Below are 26,076 nucleotides of genomic sequence, written 5' to 3' on the forward strand. Positions count from 1 at the left end.
AAGCTAACCCCTCTAAATTATGCAAACCAAGCAGTGAGAGCAGGCTTAAAGCCTTTGCTTTTACGAAGTAAAGCATAAACCACACTACTGCTTTATATCTGCCTTCTAATTTTTTTCGCCTTTCCATGGTCTGCAATGCAACTATTTTGAGATCTGCTCCTGAGTGCCTCCAACTGGCACTTCTTAGAGGGAATTAGGTTCTCATTTCTTCTCAGGACTGCCACCTGGCCCCCCAAACACTTATCTTGCTCCTATAGAAAGACTTGGACCATGGAAGATCTTTTCCAATTCAACTTTTATTTAATTTTGCATGAAGGAAGACAGTGAGAGAGTTTTTCTTTTACTCATGTGGTATCTCATTCAGGTCTGAGTTGGAACAGAAACAGAAGGAACATCCACTGAACTCAAAGTGCTTTCCAGCTTTGGTTCACATCTGTTACTAATGCATCTTTATATTACTGGATAGTTTAATAAACTATTCACTGTCTGGTGAAGTCGGTCCTAGCATTTCAGAACACTTCCTTTTGCCATAAGCCGAGTGCAGAAGTCGGGAGGAAAAGCTGAGTAAAAAGCTGGTGCTACTGCAAAGCAGTCTGATAGGGCAGCAGCCCTGCTGTCACTTTGCTGTCACACGTGTCGGGACGGGAGAGCCTGGCTCTGCACAGGGTGGCACACTGCTGAGGTACACTAAGAGAGGGAAGGAGAGAGAGCACGAGATGTTAAAATAAACTACGCGGCAGCCTTGGCCGGACCCGCTTCCCCAGAATCCAGGCAAGTGAACAGCAGCTGCCCCACATAATTAAAGGCTGCGGCGCCACCGAATTACAGGGCTGCGTCCCTTCCTCTCGGGCACGGGTTACGCTCCCGGGACCATACCGCGAGGGGACGGAGCCACCTCGGCCGCCCTCTGCGTCCCTTCCTTCCGCTCCGTTCCGCATCCTCCCCGCTCCACATCCCTCCCTCTGCGTTCTGCATCCCCCCCGCTCCGCACTGCATCCCCCCCGCTTCGCATCTCTCCCTCTCCGTTCTGCATCCCTCCGCTCCGCTCCGCGTGGCCCCCGCTCGGCGCAGGCTGCGCCCGGCGGCCCGCAGGTGGCGCGGCAGCTCCGCGGGCGCGGCGGGCGCTGCGGAGCCGCGGCCGGGCGGAGGGGCGGAGGGGCGGGCGGACCCTCCGCATTGTGCGGCCGCGCCGCTGCGCCGGCGGGAGCGCCCAGGGCCGCGCCGGGCCGGGCCGTGCCGTGCCGGGCCGCCGAGCAGCGCGCAAAGAGGTGAGTGCCGGGCGGGCGGAGCGCGGCTGCTCCGCGGGTGCGGGCGCAAGGGAGAATGCGGAGCGGGGCTGCTCTAGGCACGAGCGGGGATGCGGAGCGGGGTTTCTCTAGGCACAAGGGAGGATGCGGAGCGGGGCACCCTGCGGGTGCAGGCACAAGGGGGGATGCGGTGCCCGCGGTGTGCGGAGCCGCCCTGCGCCGAGCGGCACCTGCCCGGAGCGGTGCGGAGCAAAAGCCGCCCGGAGGGACGCAGCCGGCGGCGGGGAATCGATACTTGCCTGCGCGGAAATGTGAAGCAGAGGTGCGGGCGGCCGGGAGCTTTCGGCGTGCCATTCCTCGAGTATCCCAGTCGTCCTGAGACAGTTCGTACCTCTAACTGTCCCTGCAGACTGAGAGTGGTCCGTTACTCTCAAGCAAAAGGAATCAGGAGCATTTAGACATCAGAGATAAACCGGGGTCGTTCTCGATGTAAAGTGTCTTTACTTTTTCTTTTTACAAGCATTTTTTGTATAGAAAACGTCTTCGGCTTTTTTTTCTTTTTTTCTTTTTTTCTTTTTTTCTTTTTTTCTTTTTTTTTTTTTTCCAAATAACGTGTTAGAAATGCGTTTTGCTTTAGAGCAAAGATTGCTGACACGGGAAGCATCCTACACCACTGTTACAATTCATGGCAAAAGCGAAGTACTTCAGCTCAGCAGCAAACCCGTCACTGGGTGCATTTACACATAAAGTTCTACCCTGCTTTAAGGGGAGGTCGAGTATTTGACTATTTAGTCAGGGCTGAGGATCATCATCATCATCACGATTGCCATGTTTTCACTTTAGAACTTAAAGCATCCCACAATGACAGGTATGGTTATAGATTTCACTATCCAGGTTAGCAAATTTAAGGTCATGCAGCAAAACTGTGAGCATAGATAATTCCCAAAGTTCGAAGCTCAGTACCAGAAACTCTGGCATCCTGCTGCTAACCCTGTACTTTGCTGAATGTTTATGTATGACCTGAGGCAGCTTAAAAAGGAGCCCTAGAGAACTTTCTGGGTATGGATTTGTTTAGGGCACTGAGCAAGGTACAAGGGCTTAGAGGGTTTTAGGCAACTGCTGCTGAGTAATTAAAGCCTTTTTGGAGCTGGAGGGCTCAAGGGAAGAATAGCTATCTTCAGGCACTTCTAGTGAGAGCTCACAGCTATTAAATATATTCTACAAAAAATAATTCCCTGCATATGATTCAAGTACAGTAAATATATGAAATTTTAGCTGAAAGAGAAAGGAAGAAATAAATAATTAGGAGCCTTGCAAGGCGGGTGCTTGCAGTTCTAAAGTACCATTTGCAATCTTACAGTGCCAGTGTGAAGCAAAGCAATAGCCAGAAAGCTGATGGTAGGTTCTGCACAGAGTGCCAAATGTGTCAGTGGTGTTACGGCAATGCTTAAAGCACGAACATAGCATCAATTATCAGGATTATCTAAAAATAAGGAAAAAAGGAGGGGGGCGGGCAGGGGAAGGGGAGAGCCTGGCTCCTTGCAGTTCCATCCTTGTGGTGTTCTTCCTCAGGCTCTGCATTGACATCACAATGACACGGTGAAGCTGAAGGCTGGAGCTGGGAACAGTTCTTCTGCTTCACTTTTGATAATTGAGTGAGTTTGCCGCCACTGCATTCCTTCCAGCATGGCCAAGAGTGCAGAAGTGAAGTTGGCGATCTTCGGTCGAGCTGGCGTGGGCAAGTCAGGTACGTCTGACTCCTGATTTTTTCTTCGGCTTGTCTTTGGGTAACTTTTTGCTCTCTCTGTGCAGATAAACTCTTCAAAAAAAGGACATCTCTTACCTTCTTGTCAGGGAGGTTGGGATCAGGCCAGGCATTCTCTCTTCCTTGGCTGTTCATGCTGTTTTCTCTAGGTTCTACCAAATAAAAGTGCTTTTTAAGAAAAATCCCAACAATAAACAACACCAAAACAAACTTCTCAACCCAAATTAAACCCACTTCTCATGGAGTGAGTGGCAATACTATTCTTCTCTGGTGGAACAGAATTAGTAATATTCAATTTGTCTCTTCATAGCTTGTGCTCAGTGAAGGCTTGGAATATCATGCTCCCTATCTTCTGTTAAATATTAGATGACTTCTATAATAGTTGTAATTATGGCTGATTTCCACAGGACATTTTAGACTCAGCAACTCAAAGAAGTTTTGTTCTCAATGCTCTCCTGGATTTACATGTTTACCAGCAATCTAAGGCAGCACCACGAGTAAAGTTTGTATTTGCAGAGATCTTTTGAGAAATAAACATAGTCTGGCAAGTTCCTACGGCAGAGACACAAGAGGGAGGCATAAATTTTAAAAACCCATTTCCACAGACAGCCTTCCCTCTGGTGAGGTGAGGAGCAGAGTGTGAGGCTTGCAATCTCTCTCGAGTAGTTCAGGGGTGTTCCATTAACTTGACAGTTCCATGATCATCCTGACAAGTCCTTGCACCACAGGGATGAGGAAATGAGGAGACTGAGCCAAATCATGCTCTTGAGGCAGTTTGGGAACTGTAAGATACTGGTTTATTTAGAGAAAAATCTGCACAAGAGAAGGCAGGAGATAGGATGTCCTGGTAAGAACATTAAGCCAGACTCAGCTGCCATCAACCAGCTCCAGTTCCCCAAAGTGACTTTTATATTACACATGTCAAGGTTCTGTCCTATAAATGCATTACAGCTTCAGTAACTTGGGAATGGGTTGTTTATAAAAGCACATTCACCCTGAAGGTATTTTAGCAGAACACTATCAGTGAAGTAGTTCTGTCAGCTATCAGGACAAAAGGTGCATGTGAGGCAGAAGTTCTTAGAGATTATACTGCTTATTCAAAGGCAATGCAGATCAAATTCCACCTTTTTGAATAGAATGCCTGAGGGAACACTGCTAATATACCAAGTTAAGTTTAAACTCTTCCCTCTTCCCTGCTGCCCTTACCCCATCCCCTCTTTTGTATTCATATTTCACTGTCCTACCTAAGTTTTGCAACTTCAGTTGTTCCCCTTTTGGTTTATCCTACATTCAGTTGATGGTTTCTGTGGTTTTCCAGTGTTTTCGCTAGATTCAAAATAATGCAAGAGAACATTGAAGTATTTGCAGGTAAACTGCAGCACTACAAGAGTCCCTTCTCCCTGGTATTCTTAATATGTGAGAGCTTATATTTAAAAAATACAAAAATTTCCTTTGAAGTGCTCTGTTAAAATGCTACACCAGTACAGGATCAACAAAAGCCATTTTTACCTATTGTATCCTTTTTTGTAGACTTTAATATATACTAGGATAGTATAAATAAGTGTTACTGTAGTCCTGGAACTGGGTGGGAGACAGAAGAAACAGAAAGCCAATGAAAACATCCTAGTGCTTCGAAGCCTTCCTCCTCTCTCCTTTTTTTCCCTTTGAGATGCAAGGAAATGTTACATCAAATATGAATGAGGTCCCCTCTTTTAACTGTGACCATATTTGCCATTCTGCGTGGAAATGAAGGCATAAATAAGTGGGCAGCACACCAGGGTGAATTTAATGGGGTGGAAGGGCCATGGATGGAGTGCAATCAGCTACCTGAACAGAGTATCAACTGTGCCTTCCAGAATCTCCAGCTTGCTTATGAAAACCCCTCTTGTACATTCCCATAAAAGGATCCAGTTTCAACAGCTTGGCCAACTGCAGAGAAATAAGTGTGTGTGTTTGTGTGTGTGTGTCTGTGTGTGAGGGGGGTGGTGTCTGAAAATACCTATTTGCCTGTAGCCAACAGTAAGGACAGTGGGAGCTGTGGAAGTGCTGTTTGTTACACCTTTGCTAGGAACAGAGCTGGACACAAAGCAGCCCCCAGACAGCTGGGTCTGGTGGGCAGTACCCTGCTAGAATAGTGTTGATGGTGTTTTTGCTAGTGTTACCCTGTCCCTATGACCAGTTTGTCATGTGCTGTGGGGACAGGATCCTGTGGTCAGAGCTTACGGGAGCAGACTTGGCCAGACAGCTGGAAGATAAGCCAGACTCCAGAAGCAAGAGCACAAGGCAGAATGCTGGAACACACATGCAATGAAAAGGAGACTTTGGGTGATAAATAGGGCCACTGTAATTGCCAGAAAGTCATGCCAAAATCTGGTCACTGGCTTGCTTTCCTGGCTCATCTTTATTGCTGAGGAAGAGCCAGGCTTTAGGTTTTTAATCTGTAAGTGGCTGAAGCACCTGACAGCATCTGGGGAGCTCCAGACATGCTCTGAAACATCCTGGAGAGGCTCCTGTCCTGCTGCCTGACCCAGACCTTGGGTCAGTGAGTCAAAGCAGCTGTGGAGAAAGAAGTGTTGTGCTTCAGGACGTGTGGGGAGCCAAAGTTGTCCCTCAGGCACTACAGAAGCTGTTGGAGCTGTTACCATTACTGAGAGCTGAGGAACGCCCCAGTCTCACCATTAATGCCAGGCATCTGTTTTAAGGGAAAAATACCCCCTGTTCTACAAAGCAGTCTCTCCCAAGACTCTCCCAAACATGAGGTGGAAATCCAGAACACTGTTCACAAATCTGAACGGTGACAGCATCTCCAAAGAGTTAAATCCAGGGAAAACAAAACGTTACTCCACTTTCTTGCTGCTTATCAAGTTTCCACGGTTCAAAGGTTTAAAAAACAAACAGGGGGTAATAGCTAGTGTGAGTGTCAGCTTTTCACTGTTCTCCTTCCTTGCCTTGTCTCCTCCTGCCTGCTGGAGAAAACCAGCAGAGTGGCTAATCAACTCACCTGTCCTGTTTTGCCTTTTTAACTTAATACAGACCTAAACCTTTCAAATAGGAAAAAAAAAGAGCAAACTAGCCCAGAAGGAGGCACACAGGAGTCCCCCCAGATCAGTTACACTGAGTAATGGCCAAACTCACCAGGTACAAGCATCCCAACCTGCTCTCATACAGTGCACTGGGTGCTCCTCCATTCACCCTGCTCTTGCTGTACAAAAGCTGCATAAACATTGTTTTAAAGCTGAAGAAAACCAGATGAGGAGCTCTGCCTGAGCCAAGGAGCACTTTGCAGCTGCTTCACTCGGGAAGAGGAGGAAGTGCTCTGTGGGTGGGAAGGGACATTGCTAAAACCTGCTATAGATAACAGGGCTGTACCTCCTAATTTGGGCTGGAGTGAAGCAGCACTGAGGAGGGGAGAGAACCTTTAGATTTCTTTATGGCCAAGAGGAGCTTGGATGGAGCAGAGAATTAAAGTTGAAGTGATTTACTTAAATGCTGCTGTTTAAGTTGTTCTCTCACAGAATCCTACAGCTTCAGTCCTATGGTAACAAAACTGAGGATTTCCTAAATAGCTCCTTTTAAAACTACAGTGGTAGCAATTAATGAAGACTTAAAGGCCTTGTTCTTTCATGTCACCACAAGACACAGTATGTGTCCAGAAAGCTAAAGAGGAGTGAAAATGTATGAACCAAGAGGAGAAAAACAGGGCATAACACTGCATGGCTGATGCTCTTCCAACTCATAACTCAGTTGACTTAAGATGCTCAAAGAGCCTCTGCTTAGGAGCCTTTCTATTTTGGCCAAAAGAGACAATGTCCAGCTGCAGCATGTGCTATCCAACATGCTTTTTTGATATGCATGTACCAGGCTGAACACTCCGAGTTTCTGGGTTAACAGGGCTGGTTTGCCCAACCCCTAGCAGATGCAGTTCTCATCTGTCTGGATGGGCTGTGCAGCTGAGGAATGGGACATGGAAGTGTGTGGGTTCCACTGTAGGTTCAGCAACGGGGAAGATACTGAAGATTTCCCCCAATAACTGCATCAGCTTCTAAGCAAAGCATTGCTTGTGCAATCAGGTATGTGGGGCAGAGGGCTGTTGTCACCTTTAGATCCAGCAACAGCTTGGATGCTTCCTTTTGGGCAAAAGGGTGACCAGAAAAGTGGTTTCAGTGAGTGTCACCTCACAAAGAGTCTGTGCCATCACAGAAATGAAGATCGCAGGTACTCCAGTCACTTTAGAGTCACAGTTGGGAAAGTCCTGAGCAGATATATATTTGTATCTGTTGGCTTATGCTATTTTCCCATGTCTAAGCCCGGATGGGGGAACATAGTCGGGAGAAAGATACCTGGTTTTGAAAGTTCCTACAGAAAAATTCAAGTAGCAGCCAAACCAGAGAGTCCTTCAACAAATCTGTGTTTTGTTTTCATTATTTGGGGATATGTCTGAAAAACACTACCAGGGATCACTTCCCAATTGCAAGGTCTGGGCGTGTGGGAAATAGAACTGCATTCATTGTCACCTCAACCCGCATTTAAAAAAAACCTGTGGGTTACTGGGAAAGAAGCCCAAAGTGATTTTTCTACTTCACAAATCCCTGCTCATATATTTTCCCCCACTAGCTGCATTTCAGGGACTTCTGCAGAGGAAACATGAGTTATTAAGGAGTGATTAGTTATCAAGCTCACAGCTCTGCTAGTAAGGCAGGGAAAGCTGCCACAAGATCTTCAAAGTCCAAGCTGTACCAACTGATGTATGGATTACTATAATAAGGTGCCTCTGAAATCCAGAAATGTGGGTGGAAAGAGACTGGATTTTCTGTTGTGAGTTTTGTTTTTGCTTGCCTTTTTTTTTTTTTTTTTTTCACTTACACTAGTATAGTAGGTCAGCTGCCTTTTTTTCCCTGTGTTCTTAGGAATGGCAATGACAACCAGATGCTTAAGCAGTTATTCAGTGATCTTTAACACCTGCTATATTAATTTTGTTATTTTTCAAAATTTAAGAAAAAATACTATTTTGTACTATTTTGCTGGTAAAGTACTCATAAAACACTCCAAATTTTTACATTCTCTGATTTTACACTTTTCAACCAGCTCCACCTTCTCTGAAGGGACTGTGCATGTATGTGTATAAGCCATAGCAGCAATTAGGTCACTATCTTTATTTCTTCTCCAACAATACAAATATACAATAATACAAGAATACAAATGTGCCCCTTGGAGCAAGCAATATTGCAAGCAAACAGTTACATTGAAATTACCTTCCCAAGCTCCTGTTCAGTGGATGATGCTGATGCCCATTCAGAGGGAGAGCCCCAGGTTCATGCACTGCTGAAATAAGTTGCATTGTGGCTTTAGCACACAGATATAATCTCTTTAGCCAACAGCCTTTCTCAAAACTGCATTTGTTGATCTTGTCCTGCTAGAACTAAAGAGAAAGAACACCAGGAACCTGGGCTAGACTTGCAAACATTTGCTCTGCTTGTGTCTGTTACCTCCTCTCTTTCTTCTGCTTGTTTGCCTATCCATGGTTCACTATAGCCTTGCCCTTGCTGTAGTAGAAACCATTCATCCTCTGCTCGACATTTGATCCTCCTTCTGGCTAACCATGAAATCATAAAACGCAGAATTCCTCTAACCAAATGCCAAAGTTGTTAATTCAAGCATAGCTGCCTCCCCTGTTCCATCTCATTTAACTACATCTGACATCAACTTTACCTGTATCCCTCTGAGCAGCTGGTGGCAGCTGTTAGAGCCAAGACTAGTCCTGCTGTTCTTATTTTTGTTGTTGTTGTTGTTGTTTAGGTTGAGCTAAATATAGCCTGCTGTTTGATTACTGAGGAAGGAATGCTAGGATTCAAGATTTATGCGTGCAGCACAAATTTTTCCCTAGTCCTGTGCCTAGCCACCCCCTGCAGCTCTTGCCTTGATAAGATAGCTGCCCTGCCCCGTTGTCTCCTGCAGTTTTGCCAAAGGCAACTGCAAAGCTTCCTGGTGGAGTTCCAGGAACAGTTTGTCTGGTTATGGTAAAGGTTTGCACTGTTTGGGTCAGTCTGCTGCTCCCCAGCAGAGCACAGAATGCAGTCCTTTCAGAAACAGCAAGATTTTTAATCTTCCACAATCTTGTTGCTACCTCCCCGATATCTGAAGTCCTTTTGCCTTGCGCATACTTTTCTTGCCTTGTTTCTTCTCAGCTGTCACCCTTCCCCCTGCCAGTTGCCTAGAACTGTGCATATTCCCTAAAGACTGCATATGGTGAAATGGCTTTGTACTTTACAGGAAGACTTTGTATTTACAAAGTTCCTTTCTCATCCTCCTCACTCTGGGCTTCCTCCCATCTCTGGTTCTCATCCCCAGCTCCTCCTTTGCCCACACTGTCAGTGCACTGTGCATCATCAAATGCTCAGGGCATGAGATCCAGGTGAGCTAATCCTGGCAGCAGTGGTGTGATGCAGCAAAGAACAGTGATTGTGAAGTGGCTCCTACTGGAACTGGTCCTGGAAACCATTCCTTTGTGTGGATTTGGAGGATATTGACTGCTCTAGGCAGTCATTGCCTGAAGCCAGCTTTGCACAGGTTAAAAAGGAAAGCAGTCTGTAGCTGTACATAGCTTGTCTTGGTCATGGAACTGGGTAAATTTACCTATTTTGGGTTTGTGGCAGAGCAGGAGAAACAAATTATGTCTGTATTTCTCAAAAAAACCCCTATTTTTTTGCATTTACTTTTGTGCCACCCTTGAGCACCCAAAAATAAATATGTTAAGTGTATGATAAACTAACACTGCCCTAAAGTAAGAGGATCAATGAAACGCTTTAGGCTCTAGCTGAGCCCTGGTTACAGAGCTGTGATTATCTGCTGGTGACTGAAGGTGTTTGTACCCTCTCACCACACTCCTGGCAGGCACTCCCAACACTCTGGTGAGCAGGAGAGACAAAGAATTGCTCAAAGGTGGCAAGAGAGCTGTGGCATCCTCATCCATTTGCTGCTTTCATTCCAAGTCTGTGCTTGCTCACTATTACTGGCAGCCTTTCATACACCCCCTGCTGCAGAGGTAATTACAGCTTTGGGCAGGGACCCTGTTGGAACTCAAAATGTCCCTCAGACATTTTTGGATGTTCCAGGTCCAGGTCAGAAGCATTTGAGACCCTGGCAGGCAGCTGGAAACAGCTGTGATTTTGGATTTGAACCATGGAATGATTTACCAATTTTGAAGGAAGAACAAGAAGTCACAAAGGTTTAGATATGATAGTAGAAGTAGTCACGAAGTAAAGGGAAGAATTTTTGAGTGCTGTACAGGGGGGTTTTGTTTTTGTACATGGGGGTCATAAGTTTTAAGATGGAGGGATTTGGGCCTGTCCTGTCCTCCCTCTTTCTTCTTCCTTACCTCCATGTTCTTGGTGGTGTTGGCACTTACAGATTGGTTTAGAGTAGAAAAGCACCATTTAATATAGGTAGTAGGCATTGGGGAAAAACTATAAACATGTAACACGTAATGTACCATATAAAAGACAGCAGCAGCCCTGGGCGGGGAGAGAAGAAGGGAGTCAGAAAGGATGTCAGGGGTGTGTGTGGCTCTGCCTGAGCTGCTGAGCAAACCACAGCAGCTCAAGAAGAAAATCTTTTAGGTAATTTGCAATAACTTGCCTTGAGACCGAACAACAGAATACTGCTGAGCCTTTCTTTGAAAGCACGTGTTGGAGGAGAGACTTTTCTGCCACACAGAGCCACCCCTGACCTAGGGTGAGCTCCAGCAGGACCCCCCTCAGCTTCCCTTCCCTCTCCACAGGCAATTTGAGGGGTGATGATGGAGTTCCCCACTGCTCCTCCAGAGCTAAGGACCCCCCACTTCAGCAGATCTCAGCCTGGCCTGCTGTTTGAGCCCACATTTCTTTCCATTCACCTCAGATCAAGCCAGCCCCTCCTGTTTCCATTGACGCCTACCTCTTCCTGGAGACAGGAAAACAGCAGAGGGAGGTGCATCTGTTTCTATACAACCTTTTCATAATTTTGAATGGGAAAAGTTCTTTTTTATGACTGTTTCCCACCAGGTAGAGCGTTCACGCTGCTGGAGTCAGCCTGCAGCTGTTACAGCTTCTGATGGATTTGCCATGTAGGTGTTGGGAAGTGCCATATGTTATGGCAGTGATGCTGTAGATAACTCATATTCTATGCATCCAGCATGAAAAGATGAATGGCAAGAGAAGCATGAAGCCCTGGGGAAGGAAGTAGTAGATATATTAAACATATGTGCAGCTTTAAAGTGTCATAGAAATTGGCTGGAGCCTCCAGCTGCCTTTCCAGAAATGTTAGACAGTAGTCTACTCACAGGAAAATGAGGGAATATGTTGAAAACATCCAGCCTTGGTCTGAAAGCACACAGAACTGCTGACATTCCTGGGTGGTTCTGCTGCCTCTGGGGTCAGCAGCAGGAGAAGCTGCAGAAAAGCAAGAGCAGAGGCCTGGGGCAGTGGCAGTGCTGTGTTACCACAGGGGAACTGTTTGGATGAGTGGCTTGAGGAGTTTTCAGGGTGGAAGGATGCAAGTTGGCAGTGCACAGGATACATTCTCCCAGGGAGGGAATTTCTGCAGTGCTTGAGCAGCACTGTGGCTTTCCCAAGGGCTGTGGGAGCAGTGGCCACCAGCATGGCCCTCCTGCAAGGCAGGCCACTGGGACTGGCCTCAAGTGGCCCGTCTGGGAGCTGAGGTGAAGGAAGGGGGAGCCTGACAGTCCCAAGTCACCAAGGGAATTGTGACTTGGGCATTGCCAAAGCTCCTTTCCATGACTTCTCCTCAGGGCCAGGGCTGCTGAGATCCAGCCTGATGGATGCTCCCAGGCTGGCAGCGTCTGAGAACCATCCCCTGTCAGTGCTGTGGGATCCTTCTGGCCCTTTATGGCTCTTCCACTGACACTTATTATTGACAGCAAAATAAAGCACAGAAGCAACATTTATTTTCATTAAAAACATATTTGGCAATCCTGTCTTTCACTGATTTTCCAGTAGGGCTTAATTTCATTTTGACCCACAGGACCACAAGCACAAAAGGATCTTGTCTTTACTTCCTTTCTCCCCTTCACGTGGCTATATTTTCCATCCAAGTCTCAGTCTAACTATAATATAGTCTATCAGAGATTTGCACAACCCTACTCTAGAGAGCTGCTTTTGTCAGCAGCTCATCTCTGTGCCTGCCCTGGGAAACAAAATTCCCACTCCCCAGAGCACTGGAAGCCAGTTAGACAGAGCTGTCAGCCACACTTTGCCTGACCTCCCCAGCAATTGACCCAGAGGAGCTTTACAAGTGAGAACTTCAAAAGTGTCATTCAAAGCAGGAAAGTGTAAGAAGATCAGAAAGAGTTATTTATTTTTTCACTGCAGAATAAATTGAAAATTATTGAAGAGTCACCACAGAAGAATGCTGTATTAGACCCATGGGTGGTAGAGAAAACACACAAACAAAAAATCCCCACCAAACCCCACACTCTACAAAAGGCTGGACATGGGCGTATGAGTGCCAAAACAAGCACCTTGTTAACCAACTTCAGTGGCAGAATCTGTGATGCCAAGCGCTGCTGCTTAACCCAACTGGATTCCTGTGCACTGGAGTTGGTTCTCTTCCAGGCTGATTTCCAACATGAAATAACTGAATAGTGAACCACAAAATGTCTTGGTCTGTTAGGTCTACTGCCAGGCAAAAGTTTCAAAAAAATTTATCTCCAATTAAAGAAAATTTGACCTTTATCTACATGGAGTGTGATAGGTCTCAAGATACTACAGTAAACTGTGTCCTGGACAATCAAACATTCATATACTAATCTTCAGTCTCACATGGTAATCTCAAATAATATCTCATGCAAGAATACTGCTTTGTTTGTATTCAGTGTAATTAAACCAGTCTAGTTCTCACCACCCACCACCATGTATCCTCAGTATCACTTTGGTAATTTCTTGGCAAATTTTGTTTGCAGTTTCTGACCCGGCATGTGAAATAACCAAGCCTCTCTCATGAAAAAAACTACCTCTATTTTAAACATACTCAATATGACTGTTTTCTTCATTAATTGCTATTTGGGATTTAGTTTGAAAGAGGTCCCTGAGATTTAACTCAGTACCACTGTGCTGGAAATTCACATAGTGTTCAGTTCAGATTGGGAGGAGTTTGGGAGCCTGTACTATAAGAAATACTTCTATAGTTTGGACAGGTCTTATGTGTCATTCTACAGACTTCTAGGACTCCACAGAAAAGATCACACTCTACTTCCACTCTTTCCTACTTAAAAGGAATTCTCAGCTAAGAAAGGAGCTTTGCCTGTTCTGTTTTTCTAGTCTTCCTCTTCAGAATAAAGCACCAAAATATATAGGATTTTCTTTATTTTCATGAAGAGGCCTCATTAAAGTTGCCTTTATCCTAAGCAGCTCTAGCAGCTACGATGTATATTTATCTGTAAAAATCACATGTAGCTACTGACGTTCATGGTACAATCAGTATCAGCTCTGGAGCAGGATAGTTTGGCATCCTGGTAAAGATGAGGCAGGAGACAGACCATGGAAAATGCAGAAGAAGCTTTGAGCAGTTTCTTAAGTTCTAACATATTTTACAGGTATGAAAAGTATCATGATCTGCCTGCAGGTCTTCACACCCAGCTGGACAAAGTTTCAGTATTATTAAGACTAACTCCATGCTCAGTATCATGTATCTCACTTCACATTAGGTCTGTACCTAAAAGACTTTTTATTCACCTAAAACAATTTCGCATGGCTCATTTTGTAGCATTTCTTCAATTGCTAAACAATTACTAAATGCTGCCCTTTCTAGTAAGCTGTGAAAATATGAATATCATCCAGTCTGAGGAACTTGTTTGCACATCAGAGCTGTGGAAGTATTATTTTCTGTTCCCAGTGCAACAGCACAGACAGGGACTGGATGCAAATAGAAGTAAGGGACTCAACAGAAGGGAATGACCTTCACAGCTGAGTTAAAACAGCACATTGCCACCTTAAATCCTACCTCTAGTTTCTGCACAGGAGGTGGCTGGCAGGCATGTTCAAAAGGCAGGGAAAATACAATGACCAACAGCAGGAGTTGGAACAGGAATTAGGGAAACGTGCTCACGACAAAAGTACCTTGAAGCTTGGTTGTACCCTGCTATTTTCTGTTCATTCCCATTAACACTGCTGCTCTTGGTGAAGGTTCAAATGCTTTTGTTACGGATAACACGACAGAGGATGGAAAAAGGCTTTAGTTCCAAGAATGAGCAATCTGACATCATGTGTTAGAGGTCATTGTGCAATTCCAGGACTTCTCTGTTCACTTCAGCAGGTGACTCCTCAGAAGTCAGGGCTCTACAGCCTTGTGACAATCCAAAGGTATATTGAGAACACGGCACCTGCTGGTTACAAAAGTGCTCTCAGATCTGACTGTTGTCCGGAAAAGGTTTGCAGGCCAGTCATGATCAGAGGATGCTTAGGGTGACTCCCAGAGTGCTAAACCAGTGAAAGTAGTTCTGCACCTGGGTCACTTTGTAAGGGCTAATCCAGTTGCACCTCTGCAGTTTCTGAGGAGTCTTAAGGATGCTTGTAATGATTTTTCTCCTGTATTTGGAGAACAAAATGAATATGGTGGGTTTGGTTTGGGTTTTTCCAGTATGAGTACTGACCTGTAGAAAAACTTATGTTCCTGGAGCTTGGAGCACAGAGTGACAGCCTCTAGCTCCCAGTTGGGTTGCAGGCTTTCTGAAGAGCAAGGAGTGTCCCACTGAAACACACGAAACAGCCTAGAAAAGTGCATGAATGCATGGAGGTGTTGGGTCATGTGGGAATGGGGGCTCTCTCTTGTGCAATGCCTGATGACTGTTCCACCTCCAGCTTATCCCTGTACCTCTCAGCACAACACCACAGCCACTGCTTCTAAAAGAAGAAAAATTGTACCAGTAAAACAAGTGCTATTCACCACCTTGCTGTAGGATGCCACCTGTGTCCCCAGGAGCTAAATCACAGCGACTCCCTCAGCCCATGCATTCAAAAGAAAACCTAAATATTGTCACACAGGTGGTGCACTTGGCACCACACTTCACTCTTAGACAAACCTGGAGCCTGGACTGTCTATACTGTCATAACCTGCAGCCAGAGCAGGGTTTTCTACCCTGCTGCTCCCAGCAGTGCAGAACCTGTCCGATTCTAGGTGCCTCATGAACACCCAAGGGTTTTATTCCTCATTAAATAATTTCCCCAGTGTCAAGTATTTTATGTCCTTCATTGCAAGGGGGTCAGAGAAAATGATTGCAATAACCCTTCCTGACTTGAAAAATATGATCTTGTGGACTTGGAGTATATTAAATTAAGAGTATTTCCCTGGTGCTTAGTGGATTTTTAATTCCTCTTGGGCTAAAACCCTGCTATAGTCATGATCCTTTCCTCTGGGCCACTTCCCTTTTTTTTAGTAGTGTTTGTATTCTATATATCTGCCTATTCTACACACCACCCACATGGAGCTCCTCTCTTCATTTGATGAGGCAGATGATCTTCATAACACTATTATGAAATCTTAAGATTTAATATTAAGTATCTAAGGAAAAAATTAGATAACTTTCTGTATTGGTTTTATTTAACATATAACTTTATGGCACTAAGATGAAAGCATTCACCAAGTCAATATTTGGACTGCACTGCAGGGATGTTAATGAGAACATCCAAATTTTATGCTTTTGAACTCATTAAAATGAACAGCACAATTTGTGCAGCAGTAGCTTATTTGCAAGAACAGAAATTAACAGAAGCTCATAGAAGAGCAGAATACAGATGCAATTTTTTTTTTCTCCTGGAGATCAGAACAAAAATGCAGAGCTTTCCCAGCGACTTATGCTATCAGGAATATTTTTACCTCTGAACAAAGTGTAAGATTTGAAAACACACTGGCAAATAAAAAGCTTGCAGAGAGGAGATCTGCATATATCAAAGAGGAAATGTAGAAGCAGTCAGATTTAGAAAGACAAACCTTAAGCTAACACTGTTGGAAGATGAAAAAGCAAAGTCACAGAAGGTGAGCTTTAGTTACAACTCTTCAAAACTAGATGAAAATTTCAAGGGATTATTTGCAAAGCTAATAAACAACATCAGTTATGGAAAATTAAAGATTAATTCCAGACCTCCACAAAGTGCTAGACTACATAACCTTGTGCTGTGTCCTGAACAAAAGCTGTGGCCCTCACAGACCAGAAGGAGATTGATATATGAAAATAAATGAAAAAGTCTGTGTTTATTTCTGTGGGCTTGGGAGCAGGGACACCAGGAGCAGGATCAGTCATGCCATGGACCATGCCCACTCTGCCTCCTCCCAGGGGGCTGGAGGGTGTCTGGGGTGGCCCCACAACCAATGCTAGCAGCCTCCCAGAAAGTAATTTAGTGAACTCAAAGACAATACACCGTTTAAAAGCAAGCACTGTAAGAGCAAAACCACAGACCCAGGAAAAGCGTGGTGTGCTGTTTCCTCAGTCATAGGTGCTGCATCGTTTTTCATTCAAAATTTGGTGCACTTCCTACAAATTATCTAAAAACACATCATCTAAAAAAGTTATAGTTCACACATTTTTTCCACCCCTGCCTTGCATCAGCACTAGACTTTATATAGCACAGCACTTACACACCCTTGTAATAGCATGGATTTCACAAACTGAGGGCACACTGAATGAAACCACAAAGGAACTGACCAAGGTGGTCTAACCCAGACCATTCCAGCTCAATCCAGACACTGACTCCTTGGACCAAGGACTCTTCCTGCTTTCTGAATGACTCAAACTGCCCCTATCAGCATGTTCTATTTTTCAGTCACATAAATACAGGTTTACCACAACCTTCTGTCTTCATCTCCTAGATACAAGCACTTTAGAAGGCTTCTTATCACAGGACAGTAAGAAAATGCCCACAGTCATGAGATTTGCTGTTCAGCAGCAATGGGACTTCTACATAAACCTGGCTTGGACTGCTCAGAGAAGCAAAAAAAAAAAAGTTTGCCAAGAGCTTTGGTAATTAAAATAATGAGGAGACAATGGCAATGACTAGCACATGACACGTCAGGATCATAGGTCCAATAACAGGATCTATTATTTAGCTGTGCTGCCTCTAAATGCTGACCTAAGTGAAGTCAATTGGGTTCCTGCATTTCTTTCTCTGACAGGGATAAGTGTCATCGGTCAGAATAAGCTTCAGTTTTCACTTGGGGCTTCACTCAAAGCAAAACTTAATGTAGCCTTAAATAGTGTTAGGGTAGTTCCAACACCCTCCTGAGTTTCTTAGGAAATTGCTTAGGATTATCTATTCAGATTTGACATTTCCATGCTGGGTGTCTGCTCCAGGCTGCCTTTTTTACTGGAAGATGTCTGCAAAAGCACTACAGGCATTTCTAAGAACAAGGATAGGAAAACAAAAAATAGCTGTGTGTCTGTGTTAAAATTTATTCTTGTAGCAACTGTGTCCAGGTGTTCTAGTATTATCAGTCCCCAGAGCAGGAACATAAAATATGACAAGAGTGGGGTCAGGATGTCAGTAAGGATATTCTTTTTCTTTGCCTCTGAAAGTGTGCCTGTGTTTGATAGCAAAACAATACCTCTGGATGTTCCAAGCTGTGTGTCGCATGCTGGGGGTAGAAGTTAAATTTTCCTCACAAGTTTACCCTTGTGGAAGATATTCCAGCCCTAGATATAGGACACTTTATTTTCAAGAAGCTGTGTAGGGAAAAAAATTGGGCCAGACTCTCTGAAGAAGTAATGAAGTACATGGGAGACAAAAGCCCCAAGAAATGAAGAGCAAATAGCAATTTAGGATTAAGTTTGCCTTTCCGTTAGCTTATCTGAAATAGATTTGTCTTGGCAAGCAACTCTGGAAGCTAAAAAAATGCAGCTCCCAGCATCAGAGATTAGTGGCAAAGTCTCAGTTGCTTTACCTCACCTGTGCACATCACTGTGAAACTTTCTCTCCTCTGTGCTTGGGCTTTTTACACTCTGGATCTATTCTCCATCCAGTGCAACTAGAAGTAAGGGTACCATCAGAATATCTTTTTTTTTTTTTTTTCCCTACTGTCCTAACAGAGGCCATTCCAGAAGAGTTATTTATTTCATACATTCAATTGAAGGTTGGTTGCTTGCTGCTTCTTGATTTTTTTTTTTTTTTTTTTTTTTTTTTTTTTTTTTTTGGCTTTTTAGTGCCAGGCTGGAATACCGTGTTCAAATCAGGACAGTGAGCAGCTTGGGAAGCAATGCTAATACCCTGAGTGTACACCATGCAGCAGTAGCCGCCCCAGAAAACATTGTCAGTGCACCACATCAATTTTGGGTGTTCACCTTACTTCTAGATGTTTGTCTTAGGTAAATGCTCTTCAGACTCTTAAAACAATCAGTGATCCAAATGCCTTCCCAAGGTTCAGCACTTGCAGAGCAGTGGGGAGGCCTTTGTTTATGCCCAGACTCCAGTTTAGGCTGCCCCAAGCGATGATGGTGCACTGGCATTTACATCAGCCCAGCAGGACACTGCTGTTTAGCTCTGGTGGAACTTTATAGCCTGTTTTACCGCAGCAAAGTCAGCAGTGTGATGAACCTTTTAAATAAATCTCCTCTGATGGATTTGCTGGCACCTTACTTAGATCAGAGGTGAAAAGTATCCCAGCGTCAAAGCTCAACACATTTCCCTCCAACACAGGCCCCATTTGCCACCATTAGTGCAGTTTTAACCAGGAAATTTACATTAAAAAATGCATTTACTCTGTGGGGATACAGCATAGAGTGTTATTTGCGTGCAGTGAATAACACAATACTGACATGAGTTTTTATTTGGTGTTACTCAAAGTCAAAGCCTTATACACAACTTGATAATTGTCTCTTCTGCTATGTTTTCCTCACAAAGCAACAAGTGAATAAATGAGTGCTCTGTAGTTTGTCTGCTGCTGAAATAAGCTGTGAGGGAAATAATTAATTAAGGGCAACTTCAATTTCATCTTCTCTCAGAAAGTGACTTGATGCAATTTTTGTTTATAAAGTAACTTCCTCTGCCCTTCCCTCCACTTCTTGCTTCAGTGAAGCAAACTGTTTGAATGGCAAATTTTTCACTTTGTCCAGAATTGCCATGACGAAAAATTTCTTACGCCAGTGAGAATAAGGCCAATTTCAATTTTGCAGAATCCTAAAATCCTGGGAGTATGTCCACATTTAGACTTTGGTTTGTGCATGACTAAGAGAAAAGCAAGGAGAAAAAAAGAAAAAGGTCTGGCTTGGTAAGTAGCTCTTAATCCTATATGTCATGATATTCCCATTAAACTGTACTTTATTTGCTTAAGCCCTAGGTCTGTGGAACTGAAAACTTCTAAAGCCTGTTTATAGGGCAGCATCTCCAGTCTGACTGTTGCCTGGTGCATCTGCTGGGTGGAACAAAACACCCCTTCAGCATTTGTCTCTGTGCACAGGAGTTTAGGGTCTGACATTCCCTGGGTCTTTCCTAGGCTCTCTGTGCTGTTAAAAAAGAGGTTTTTGATGGATTGCCACTGCCTCCCCTTACTATCTCTCTATTCCCTGTTCCCTTCAAGTTATCCCTTTGCTGAAGAACAGTGGGAAGGGGATCTTACAGCTCTGCTGCCATTCCTGGGGACACATCCTTCCACACTTTTCCCCTCAAACTTTTGCTTTGCTTACAGCTTTGCGAAAGCTCCATTGATTCGTACTTTCCCCCATGGCTTCCCCTTGTACTTTTATTAATCTAAGGCATATTCATTTTACACCTATAGCAAGTAATAAAAGTCTGATCTTTGGCAAATATACAGGAAATGAATACAGATTTAGAATGTCACATTATTTTTCTCTTTCTTTATGGAAGCTTTCCCTCAACATATTTCCATATTTTTGTATATGAAAAAGACATGAAAAGTGATTTTTGAGAAGAGCTTGAGCCTTTTTGAGCAGTGGGTTTACAATCTGTCTAAAAATAAAAAAAAAGTTAACTGCTTTACTAGTTTGATACAGAGTATTTAGTAATTTTCATCTTATGATATAGACAGAGAACACCTCCCTGCATTTTTGAATCTCCTGGGGAATCATAATCTGATTTGTGGTGTCATTCATACCAACTCTCCTGAATGTTCCAAGCTACTCCCAGTGAATTCTAACTGCTACAGAGAACAGTTTTAGTGTGAATAAAAGTGCCAGGATCGTGTTATGTGCACAGAGCAAATCAATGACAGCTCTGAAGTCCACATGTATCTACACCAACAGTTAATTAGCAGCCAGAAAAAATGCATACATTTCAATATTTAACCTTGAAGTCAGGCTGGTGTAAAGGTCTGAAGTAACATTACAGTGTTCACCAGTAATTGTTCCTCAAAACGAACCACAGTGAGCTGTTGCTGACAACAAGAGACTTTGGTCCTAGTTTTCCAGGATCTATTCTGAATTCTGCTGGTATTTATTATATAAACTTGAAAAATCTTTGATCAATTTGGAGTTATTTACCATCTTATGCCGAGACACAAGGAGAAGGTTTTAATAAGCACAGAGAAATGCTTAAAGTCATTGTGCTGGGGCAGCTGTACAGGTGCAAAATGTGGATGACAGAAAATCTCATGGAAACAGAGTAAAAGAAGGGGAAGGTGGAAATGAATCCCTCCAGCCCTATTTCAGCTATTAAGATTCTTCTATTTGGGCCCTCATAAAAGAAGATAACATACAAACATGCTTATTCAGAAGTCTAATAATATTTCAAGCTAGAGCTATTTAAAATGTTGAACTGAAGGTTTGTGGGTTTGGGGTTTTTTGGGTTTGTTTTTTTTTTTTTTTTTGCATTCTTTTTGGGCTTTTGGGTTTTTTGTTTTTGGTTTTTTTTTAAATTTTTGTTCATTGTGGAGTTTTTTGGGCTTTATTTCTCATTTTTTAAACAGCCACCCAAATTCCTAGGTAAAAAAAAAACCCTTATCTCTCTGTAGCCAAGCAGCAGAAAGATTTGTCTTACTGCAAACAAATACTTCAGCTACACCACTATGCTTTAAAACACCCTTATCAAAACCTCTGTAGGACTACCTTGTTCTTCAAAGGAGCTCTACCAACCTGAGCACTCAGAATTGATAATTTTAAGCCAGTTAAAAAGGGACATGATGTCACTGAAGAAGAAGATGTGCAGCCACTTTTGCCCAAGCCCAGGGGGGTTTACTCTGAGGACGTCCTTTGCCTGTGTCCCTGTGTGCCAAAGGGCCAGAGATTATCCAGGCTGAGTGCAATGATCCACTTCCCAAACTTCATGATGCTTTTCAAGAGCAATCCTAGTTTTCATGCAAGAAGTCCCACATCTCCCAGTTTCCCAGTTTCCAGGCTGCAAACTGGGAAATAATCTGAGGGTTCTCCCACTCCTTGTGTGGTCTTGGCAAGTCACAGTCATTCCCTACCTCAATTTATCCCTGTCCCTGAGGAGCATAGTACCTTTTAATTTCCTGCTTCCTCTTGAATTATGGCAGGGCCCAGCAAGCCCCAGCAGAGATTAGAGGGTTTGCTAAGAGGTAAACAAAGGATGTGCAAAAATCAGCTGATGTTTGTGTAGCAATGAATGCCTTGTTTGCAGTGCACCATATGGCTGCAGAGTTTTATATCTGGCATAATCCTACAAGTAGATGCCTGAAGAAGCAACTGCTCATCTGAAGTTTTTACTGGAGGAACCTCCTATTTCCCTTATGCCACAACCTCCTCCTTCTCTGACACATGGAAGTTAAATGTAGTTATGACTCAGGGAAAAAAATTTAAATTGAAAGAGCTTTCCCTGAATGTCCTTTCTGTGAGGAGTTTTCTTTGTCACATTTCTTAGAAACCACTTGCAGAGTTTCCGTGCTTCCATAGACTGCATTTTATATGTAGCAGAAAGCCATTTGCTTGTACCAATGTTATGATTTTGAGGACAGGTTTGCTGATCATCAGGCTTCAAATAAAATCTTTAATAGCCCAGCAGAACAGTTTTGTTCTCCCACTTTTCTATCTGCAAGAAACACTGTGCAAAATGCAAGGTAGACCTCATGGGAGGCAAACTTCTTTCTTTATTTAGGAAAGACTACCCAAACATCAGCTAGGACAAAGCAAATGATGTAGTGCCTATCTGAACTAGTTTGAGGTACCTGTGTCTACCCTATGATGTAGTTGTCATTAAGGAGTAGGTGTCTTTGAAAACCAACAACTTGAATTCAAATTTTATATCTATCAGAGATTTCTTGTACAACCTTAGGTCAGTCACTTCAACTGTAGTGTAATTAGTAGACTAGAAGTTTATTTCAAAAAAGCCTGGGGGAATAAATCCTTTTAGGCCTTTAAAAAAATTGAATACCACATCAGTGGGAAGCTCCACACATAAGCATGTCAGTTTGTGTTGTAGTTGTGCAAAAATGCTTGGAAGTAGATGAGATTTCTTTTGTGGATACCTCCTTGGCCTCCACATTATTTTTCTCTCAATCTATTTTAATGTCAAAATAAATTTCTTGTAAAAGAAAGAGATCATAAAGATCGTGTCTGAGAAAAGCATTTGGGGGTGTAAATATGTGAAATGCGCATTTTCCAGGGAAGAAAAAGCCATCAATCAGAGTATTTTAAGCTAAGGAGTTTGTATCTACACCTGTACCTTCCCCATTTTGTCCTAACATCTCCAGCAGTATCTTGAAGGTCCAGTGTCTTGTCCATTCCCTGGACATCCAACAGAACTTGTGCTCTCTGTGGAATCTCAAGGACATGAGGATTCAAGGAGCCTTCAACTCTGCGTGCTTGGATCAACCAGAGTCCACTACTTATGTGCCTTACCTCTGTCCTACAGAACATATCCCTGTGCTCCTGCATTTCCTCCCATCTCACTGGTGAGGCATTTAAACACCACCCCCAACTCCCCAAACCTTTGGTACCTGACCCAGGAATACACCAGGACCCTTCTTAAAAGCAAAAAGGACATTGTCTTGCAACAGAAGTAGAAGAAAATTCTGCTCTTTATGTGGTGAGGGGCAGGCTCATACTCTTGTTTTAAAAAGACTGGAGGTTATAAAATATTTCTTAATGGAATGTAGGAGACTCAGAAAGTTGTTTCAAAGAAAATGTTTTTCATCTCAGTCCATTTTAAAGTCTCTCCCTATGTTTTTTCCATTGGCACTGAAGCACTCATCTGAAATAGCTCTCCCCTATAGAAACTTCTGCCCCAGAGAACATCTTCATCCAATATCCCAGTGGTACTTATTAGTTTTTAAATGTGCACCTGATGCCCTTTTCCTGTGGAAACCAGGTGGGCTGAGACACGAAACATGCCTGCAAGCATCACAGGGCAGAAAGAACTAAGAATGCAGTAAGAATTAAGGATGCTTCCCCTCAAGAACCACAACTATAGATAGATACCTAGTCAAAAATCAATCCAAAGCAAGAAATATAAAAACATCCTACTCCTCCTTGTAAGTGTGAAAATTTATTATTAACAAATACAGACACCCTGCTCCGCACAGTTTAGTTAGGACAGTTTAAGCCAGATGAGAATTTAAATATGCTGCCCGTGCCAAAGGGCTTTCCTGCAGTATTTCTGCCTACATACAAAGGGATTTTGCAGCTATAGGTATGACAGAGAAGGTGTGCAGAATTTGTCCTGCTATGGCCAAAGATGAGCAAGCAGAGCCCTAGAAGTACATTGAACCTAATTCATCTTCAGCACATTGCAATGACAGGCAGCTCTGAGGTGAGCACATTCTCCAAGGAGATGTCCTGCAAAGACATCCTGCAAAGAGCATTCCCAGAGGACAAGGAAGTTGCTCTGAAATAAGGAGACATAGTGTTAATTTGAAGCATAATGACTACTCTAGAATACTCTGCATAGCTGTCCTGATTTCAAGCCTAGTATTTTATAATTTTGTTGAATTCCACTTCAGGTATTTGTCCTTGCTCAAAAATGCATCTCCAAGAGCTCAAACCATCTATATTTTCATTTCCCACATCAGGGATTCAGAAATAAACCACAAGCTTACAGTATTGCCTGTGTGGTATCAAATGGTTTTTGGAACTATCTGTTGGAAGTTTCACATCCTGGTTTATAAGCTACCATGATCACATTCCCTGTCTGAAGGGGCTTCAGTGCCTTACACAGTTTCTCCTACAGGTTCTGCAGCAAGATTTGCAGAGTCAAGATAATGAGGCAAAATTTTTGGCAACTAGAGCTCAGGACTATAGAATTACACACTGTCTCATTGGAACAGGCTTTGTGTCTTCAGGGAGTTCATTTGCTGCTAAACTCTAAAGGTTGTCCATATTTTCTAGATAGTGTGTGGTGATTATGTGCAAAGGTCAGAATACAGCACCAGCAGCAAGCAGATAGTTACCAGATCTCATAGTGCATACACGGGCATACAAGGAAATCAGGATTATCAGATCCTGAAAAAACTTGGACTTGTTGTGTATCCCATAGAAACAGCAAAACATTTTTCTTGGAGAAGGGCCACTGACCAATGAGTCAAGCCAAAAGTCTAGGAATACAGCACAGAAATCACTGACTAGCTCAGGCCCAAACACTGAACCTTCAGTGCAGAACATTTTCTGCCTAGGAAGGTTTCTTGGTGCTTTCCATTGGCTGCAGCCAGGCACCACCTTTCTTTTCATGACTTCAGGTCATTCACATCCCTTTAAAACACAGTTTTTCCTAGGACCTGCATGTTTTTAATGTCAGACAAGCCAAGGCCAATCTCTACTAAGGCCTACATCTCCTTACCTGGGAGTCTTCATGCATTCCTTCACTTGCTGAGTTCCTAAACTAACTTCTCCCATTAGTGGAGTTACCACTGACACTGCAATGAAAGTCACACCAAGTCATCACACCAAGTCAGGCACAGACTACACAAAGATATGTAGGGCATGACTGGTTTGCTTTTTTTTTTTTTTTTTTTTTTTTTTTCCCCTGCATATGTTCCCTTTCTGCTCATCATTTTCTGGTCTTGCTTTTCTCCACTCAGCTTGGAACCTCCTTTCCATCCACCCTCACCTCTCACTTTGAGACCTCATTGCTCTGCTTGGCACTTCCCTGGGTCCTGTCCAGCATGCAGGAACAGATGGTACAGCCTGGTGAGCCCCAGAGAGGAAGACAAAAAAGTGTTGCCTTGTTATATCAGTGCTGCAGCTCTGATGCCTGGTGAAGTACAAGCTAAAAATCTCATTCTTTGCATTGTGGCTCCTAGGAGGAAGGTGATTATTTAAATGTGTTCTGCAATGCAGCTCATGATTTCTGGACAGATCCTTTCTCAAAACGAGAAACCCTACGGGGGAAGCAGTCTCACAAAGCACTTGGAACTTGCAGGAGATCCATAGCATCTGATGCACCCATGATCTCCAGCACAGGAAATAAAGTGACCTCTTCCATCAACTGAACCAAACTAAGTTTAAAAAAATAATCAAGGCAACAAAAGAAAAGCTGCTGAAGGCCCCTGTGCTCATAATGAATTAAGAAAATTTAGATAATCCTAAGGGTTGACTACCATATACAAAGATCAGCTTCTATTTGCTATAACCCAGGTTGTGTGGTTGAAGCTGAGCATAAGTTAGATCATATCAGATATTTCCCATCCTTTGCAGTGCTCAGAGTTGGACCAGTGATCCTTGGGGTCCCTTCCAACTGAGCATATCTGTGACTGAGTGGTGAGAGTGAACCTTGTCATAAATTGGATTCTCAGCTTGTTCTCCAAAGCATGTAGGAAAGGCATTGTGAAACAAATCATAAAAGTCTCTTTGGAGCTTTGGGTATGAATAAAATAAGTCAGGAGCAGAGCTAGATAAATTGTAGAAAATACCTGACTCACATGGTAGGAGGAGCCTTTGAAGTGGGAAAAAAAAAAACCCCAAAGATTTGCTCCCATGCTGTTCAGACAGGCATTCACATCAGCCTTTACTGTCATATAAAATGAGGGCTGTAAGTGCAGGGTCTGACTGCCAGCTTCAACACATGGCCCTCACAGGGTACCCAGAGCTGCTCCTCCAACTCCAGACAAGAAGCATGTGCTGAATTTAACACCTCTACCTTCAACATGGGCACAGTTTGCATGTAGGAAGCAGTCAAT

General features: G+C 43.5%; 1 protein-coding gene across 2 annotated transcripts in view; it reads left to right on the forward strand.

The window, feature by feature from the left end:
* The first annotated feature begins 640 nt into the window (after positions 1–640).
* The window catches only part of RERG (RAS like estrogen regulated growth inhibitor), a 96,235-nt gene continuing 70,799 nt past the window's right edge, over positions 641–26,076 (forward strand). Inside the window, exons 1-2 of one of the 2 annotated variants that reach the window (XM_077783266.2) lie at positions 641–771; positions 2,820–2,994. In XM_077783266.2, coding sequence (XP_077639392.1) covers positions 2,934–2,994 — 61 coding nt within the window. In that variant the 5' untranslated portion in view covers positions 641–771; positions 2,820–2,933. Of the gene's footprint in view, positions 772–1,119; positions 1,269–2,819; positions 2,995–26,076 lie in introns of those variants that run through there. The other variant, XM_021535173.3, reaches the window with a different exon arrangement.

Source organism: Lonchura striata, chromosome 1A, assembly GCF_050655825.1.
Source record: "Lonchura striata isolate lonStrDom1 chromosome 1A, ASM5065582v1, whole genome shotgun sequence".
NCBI classification, from domain to species: domain Eukaryota; kingdom Metazoa; phylum Chordata; class Aves; order Passeriformes; family Estrildidae; genus Lonchura; species Lonchura striata.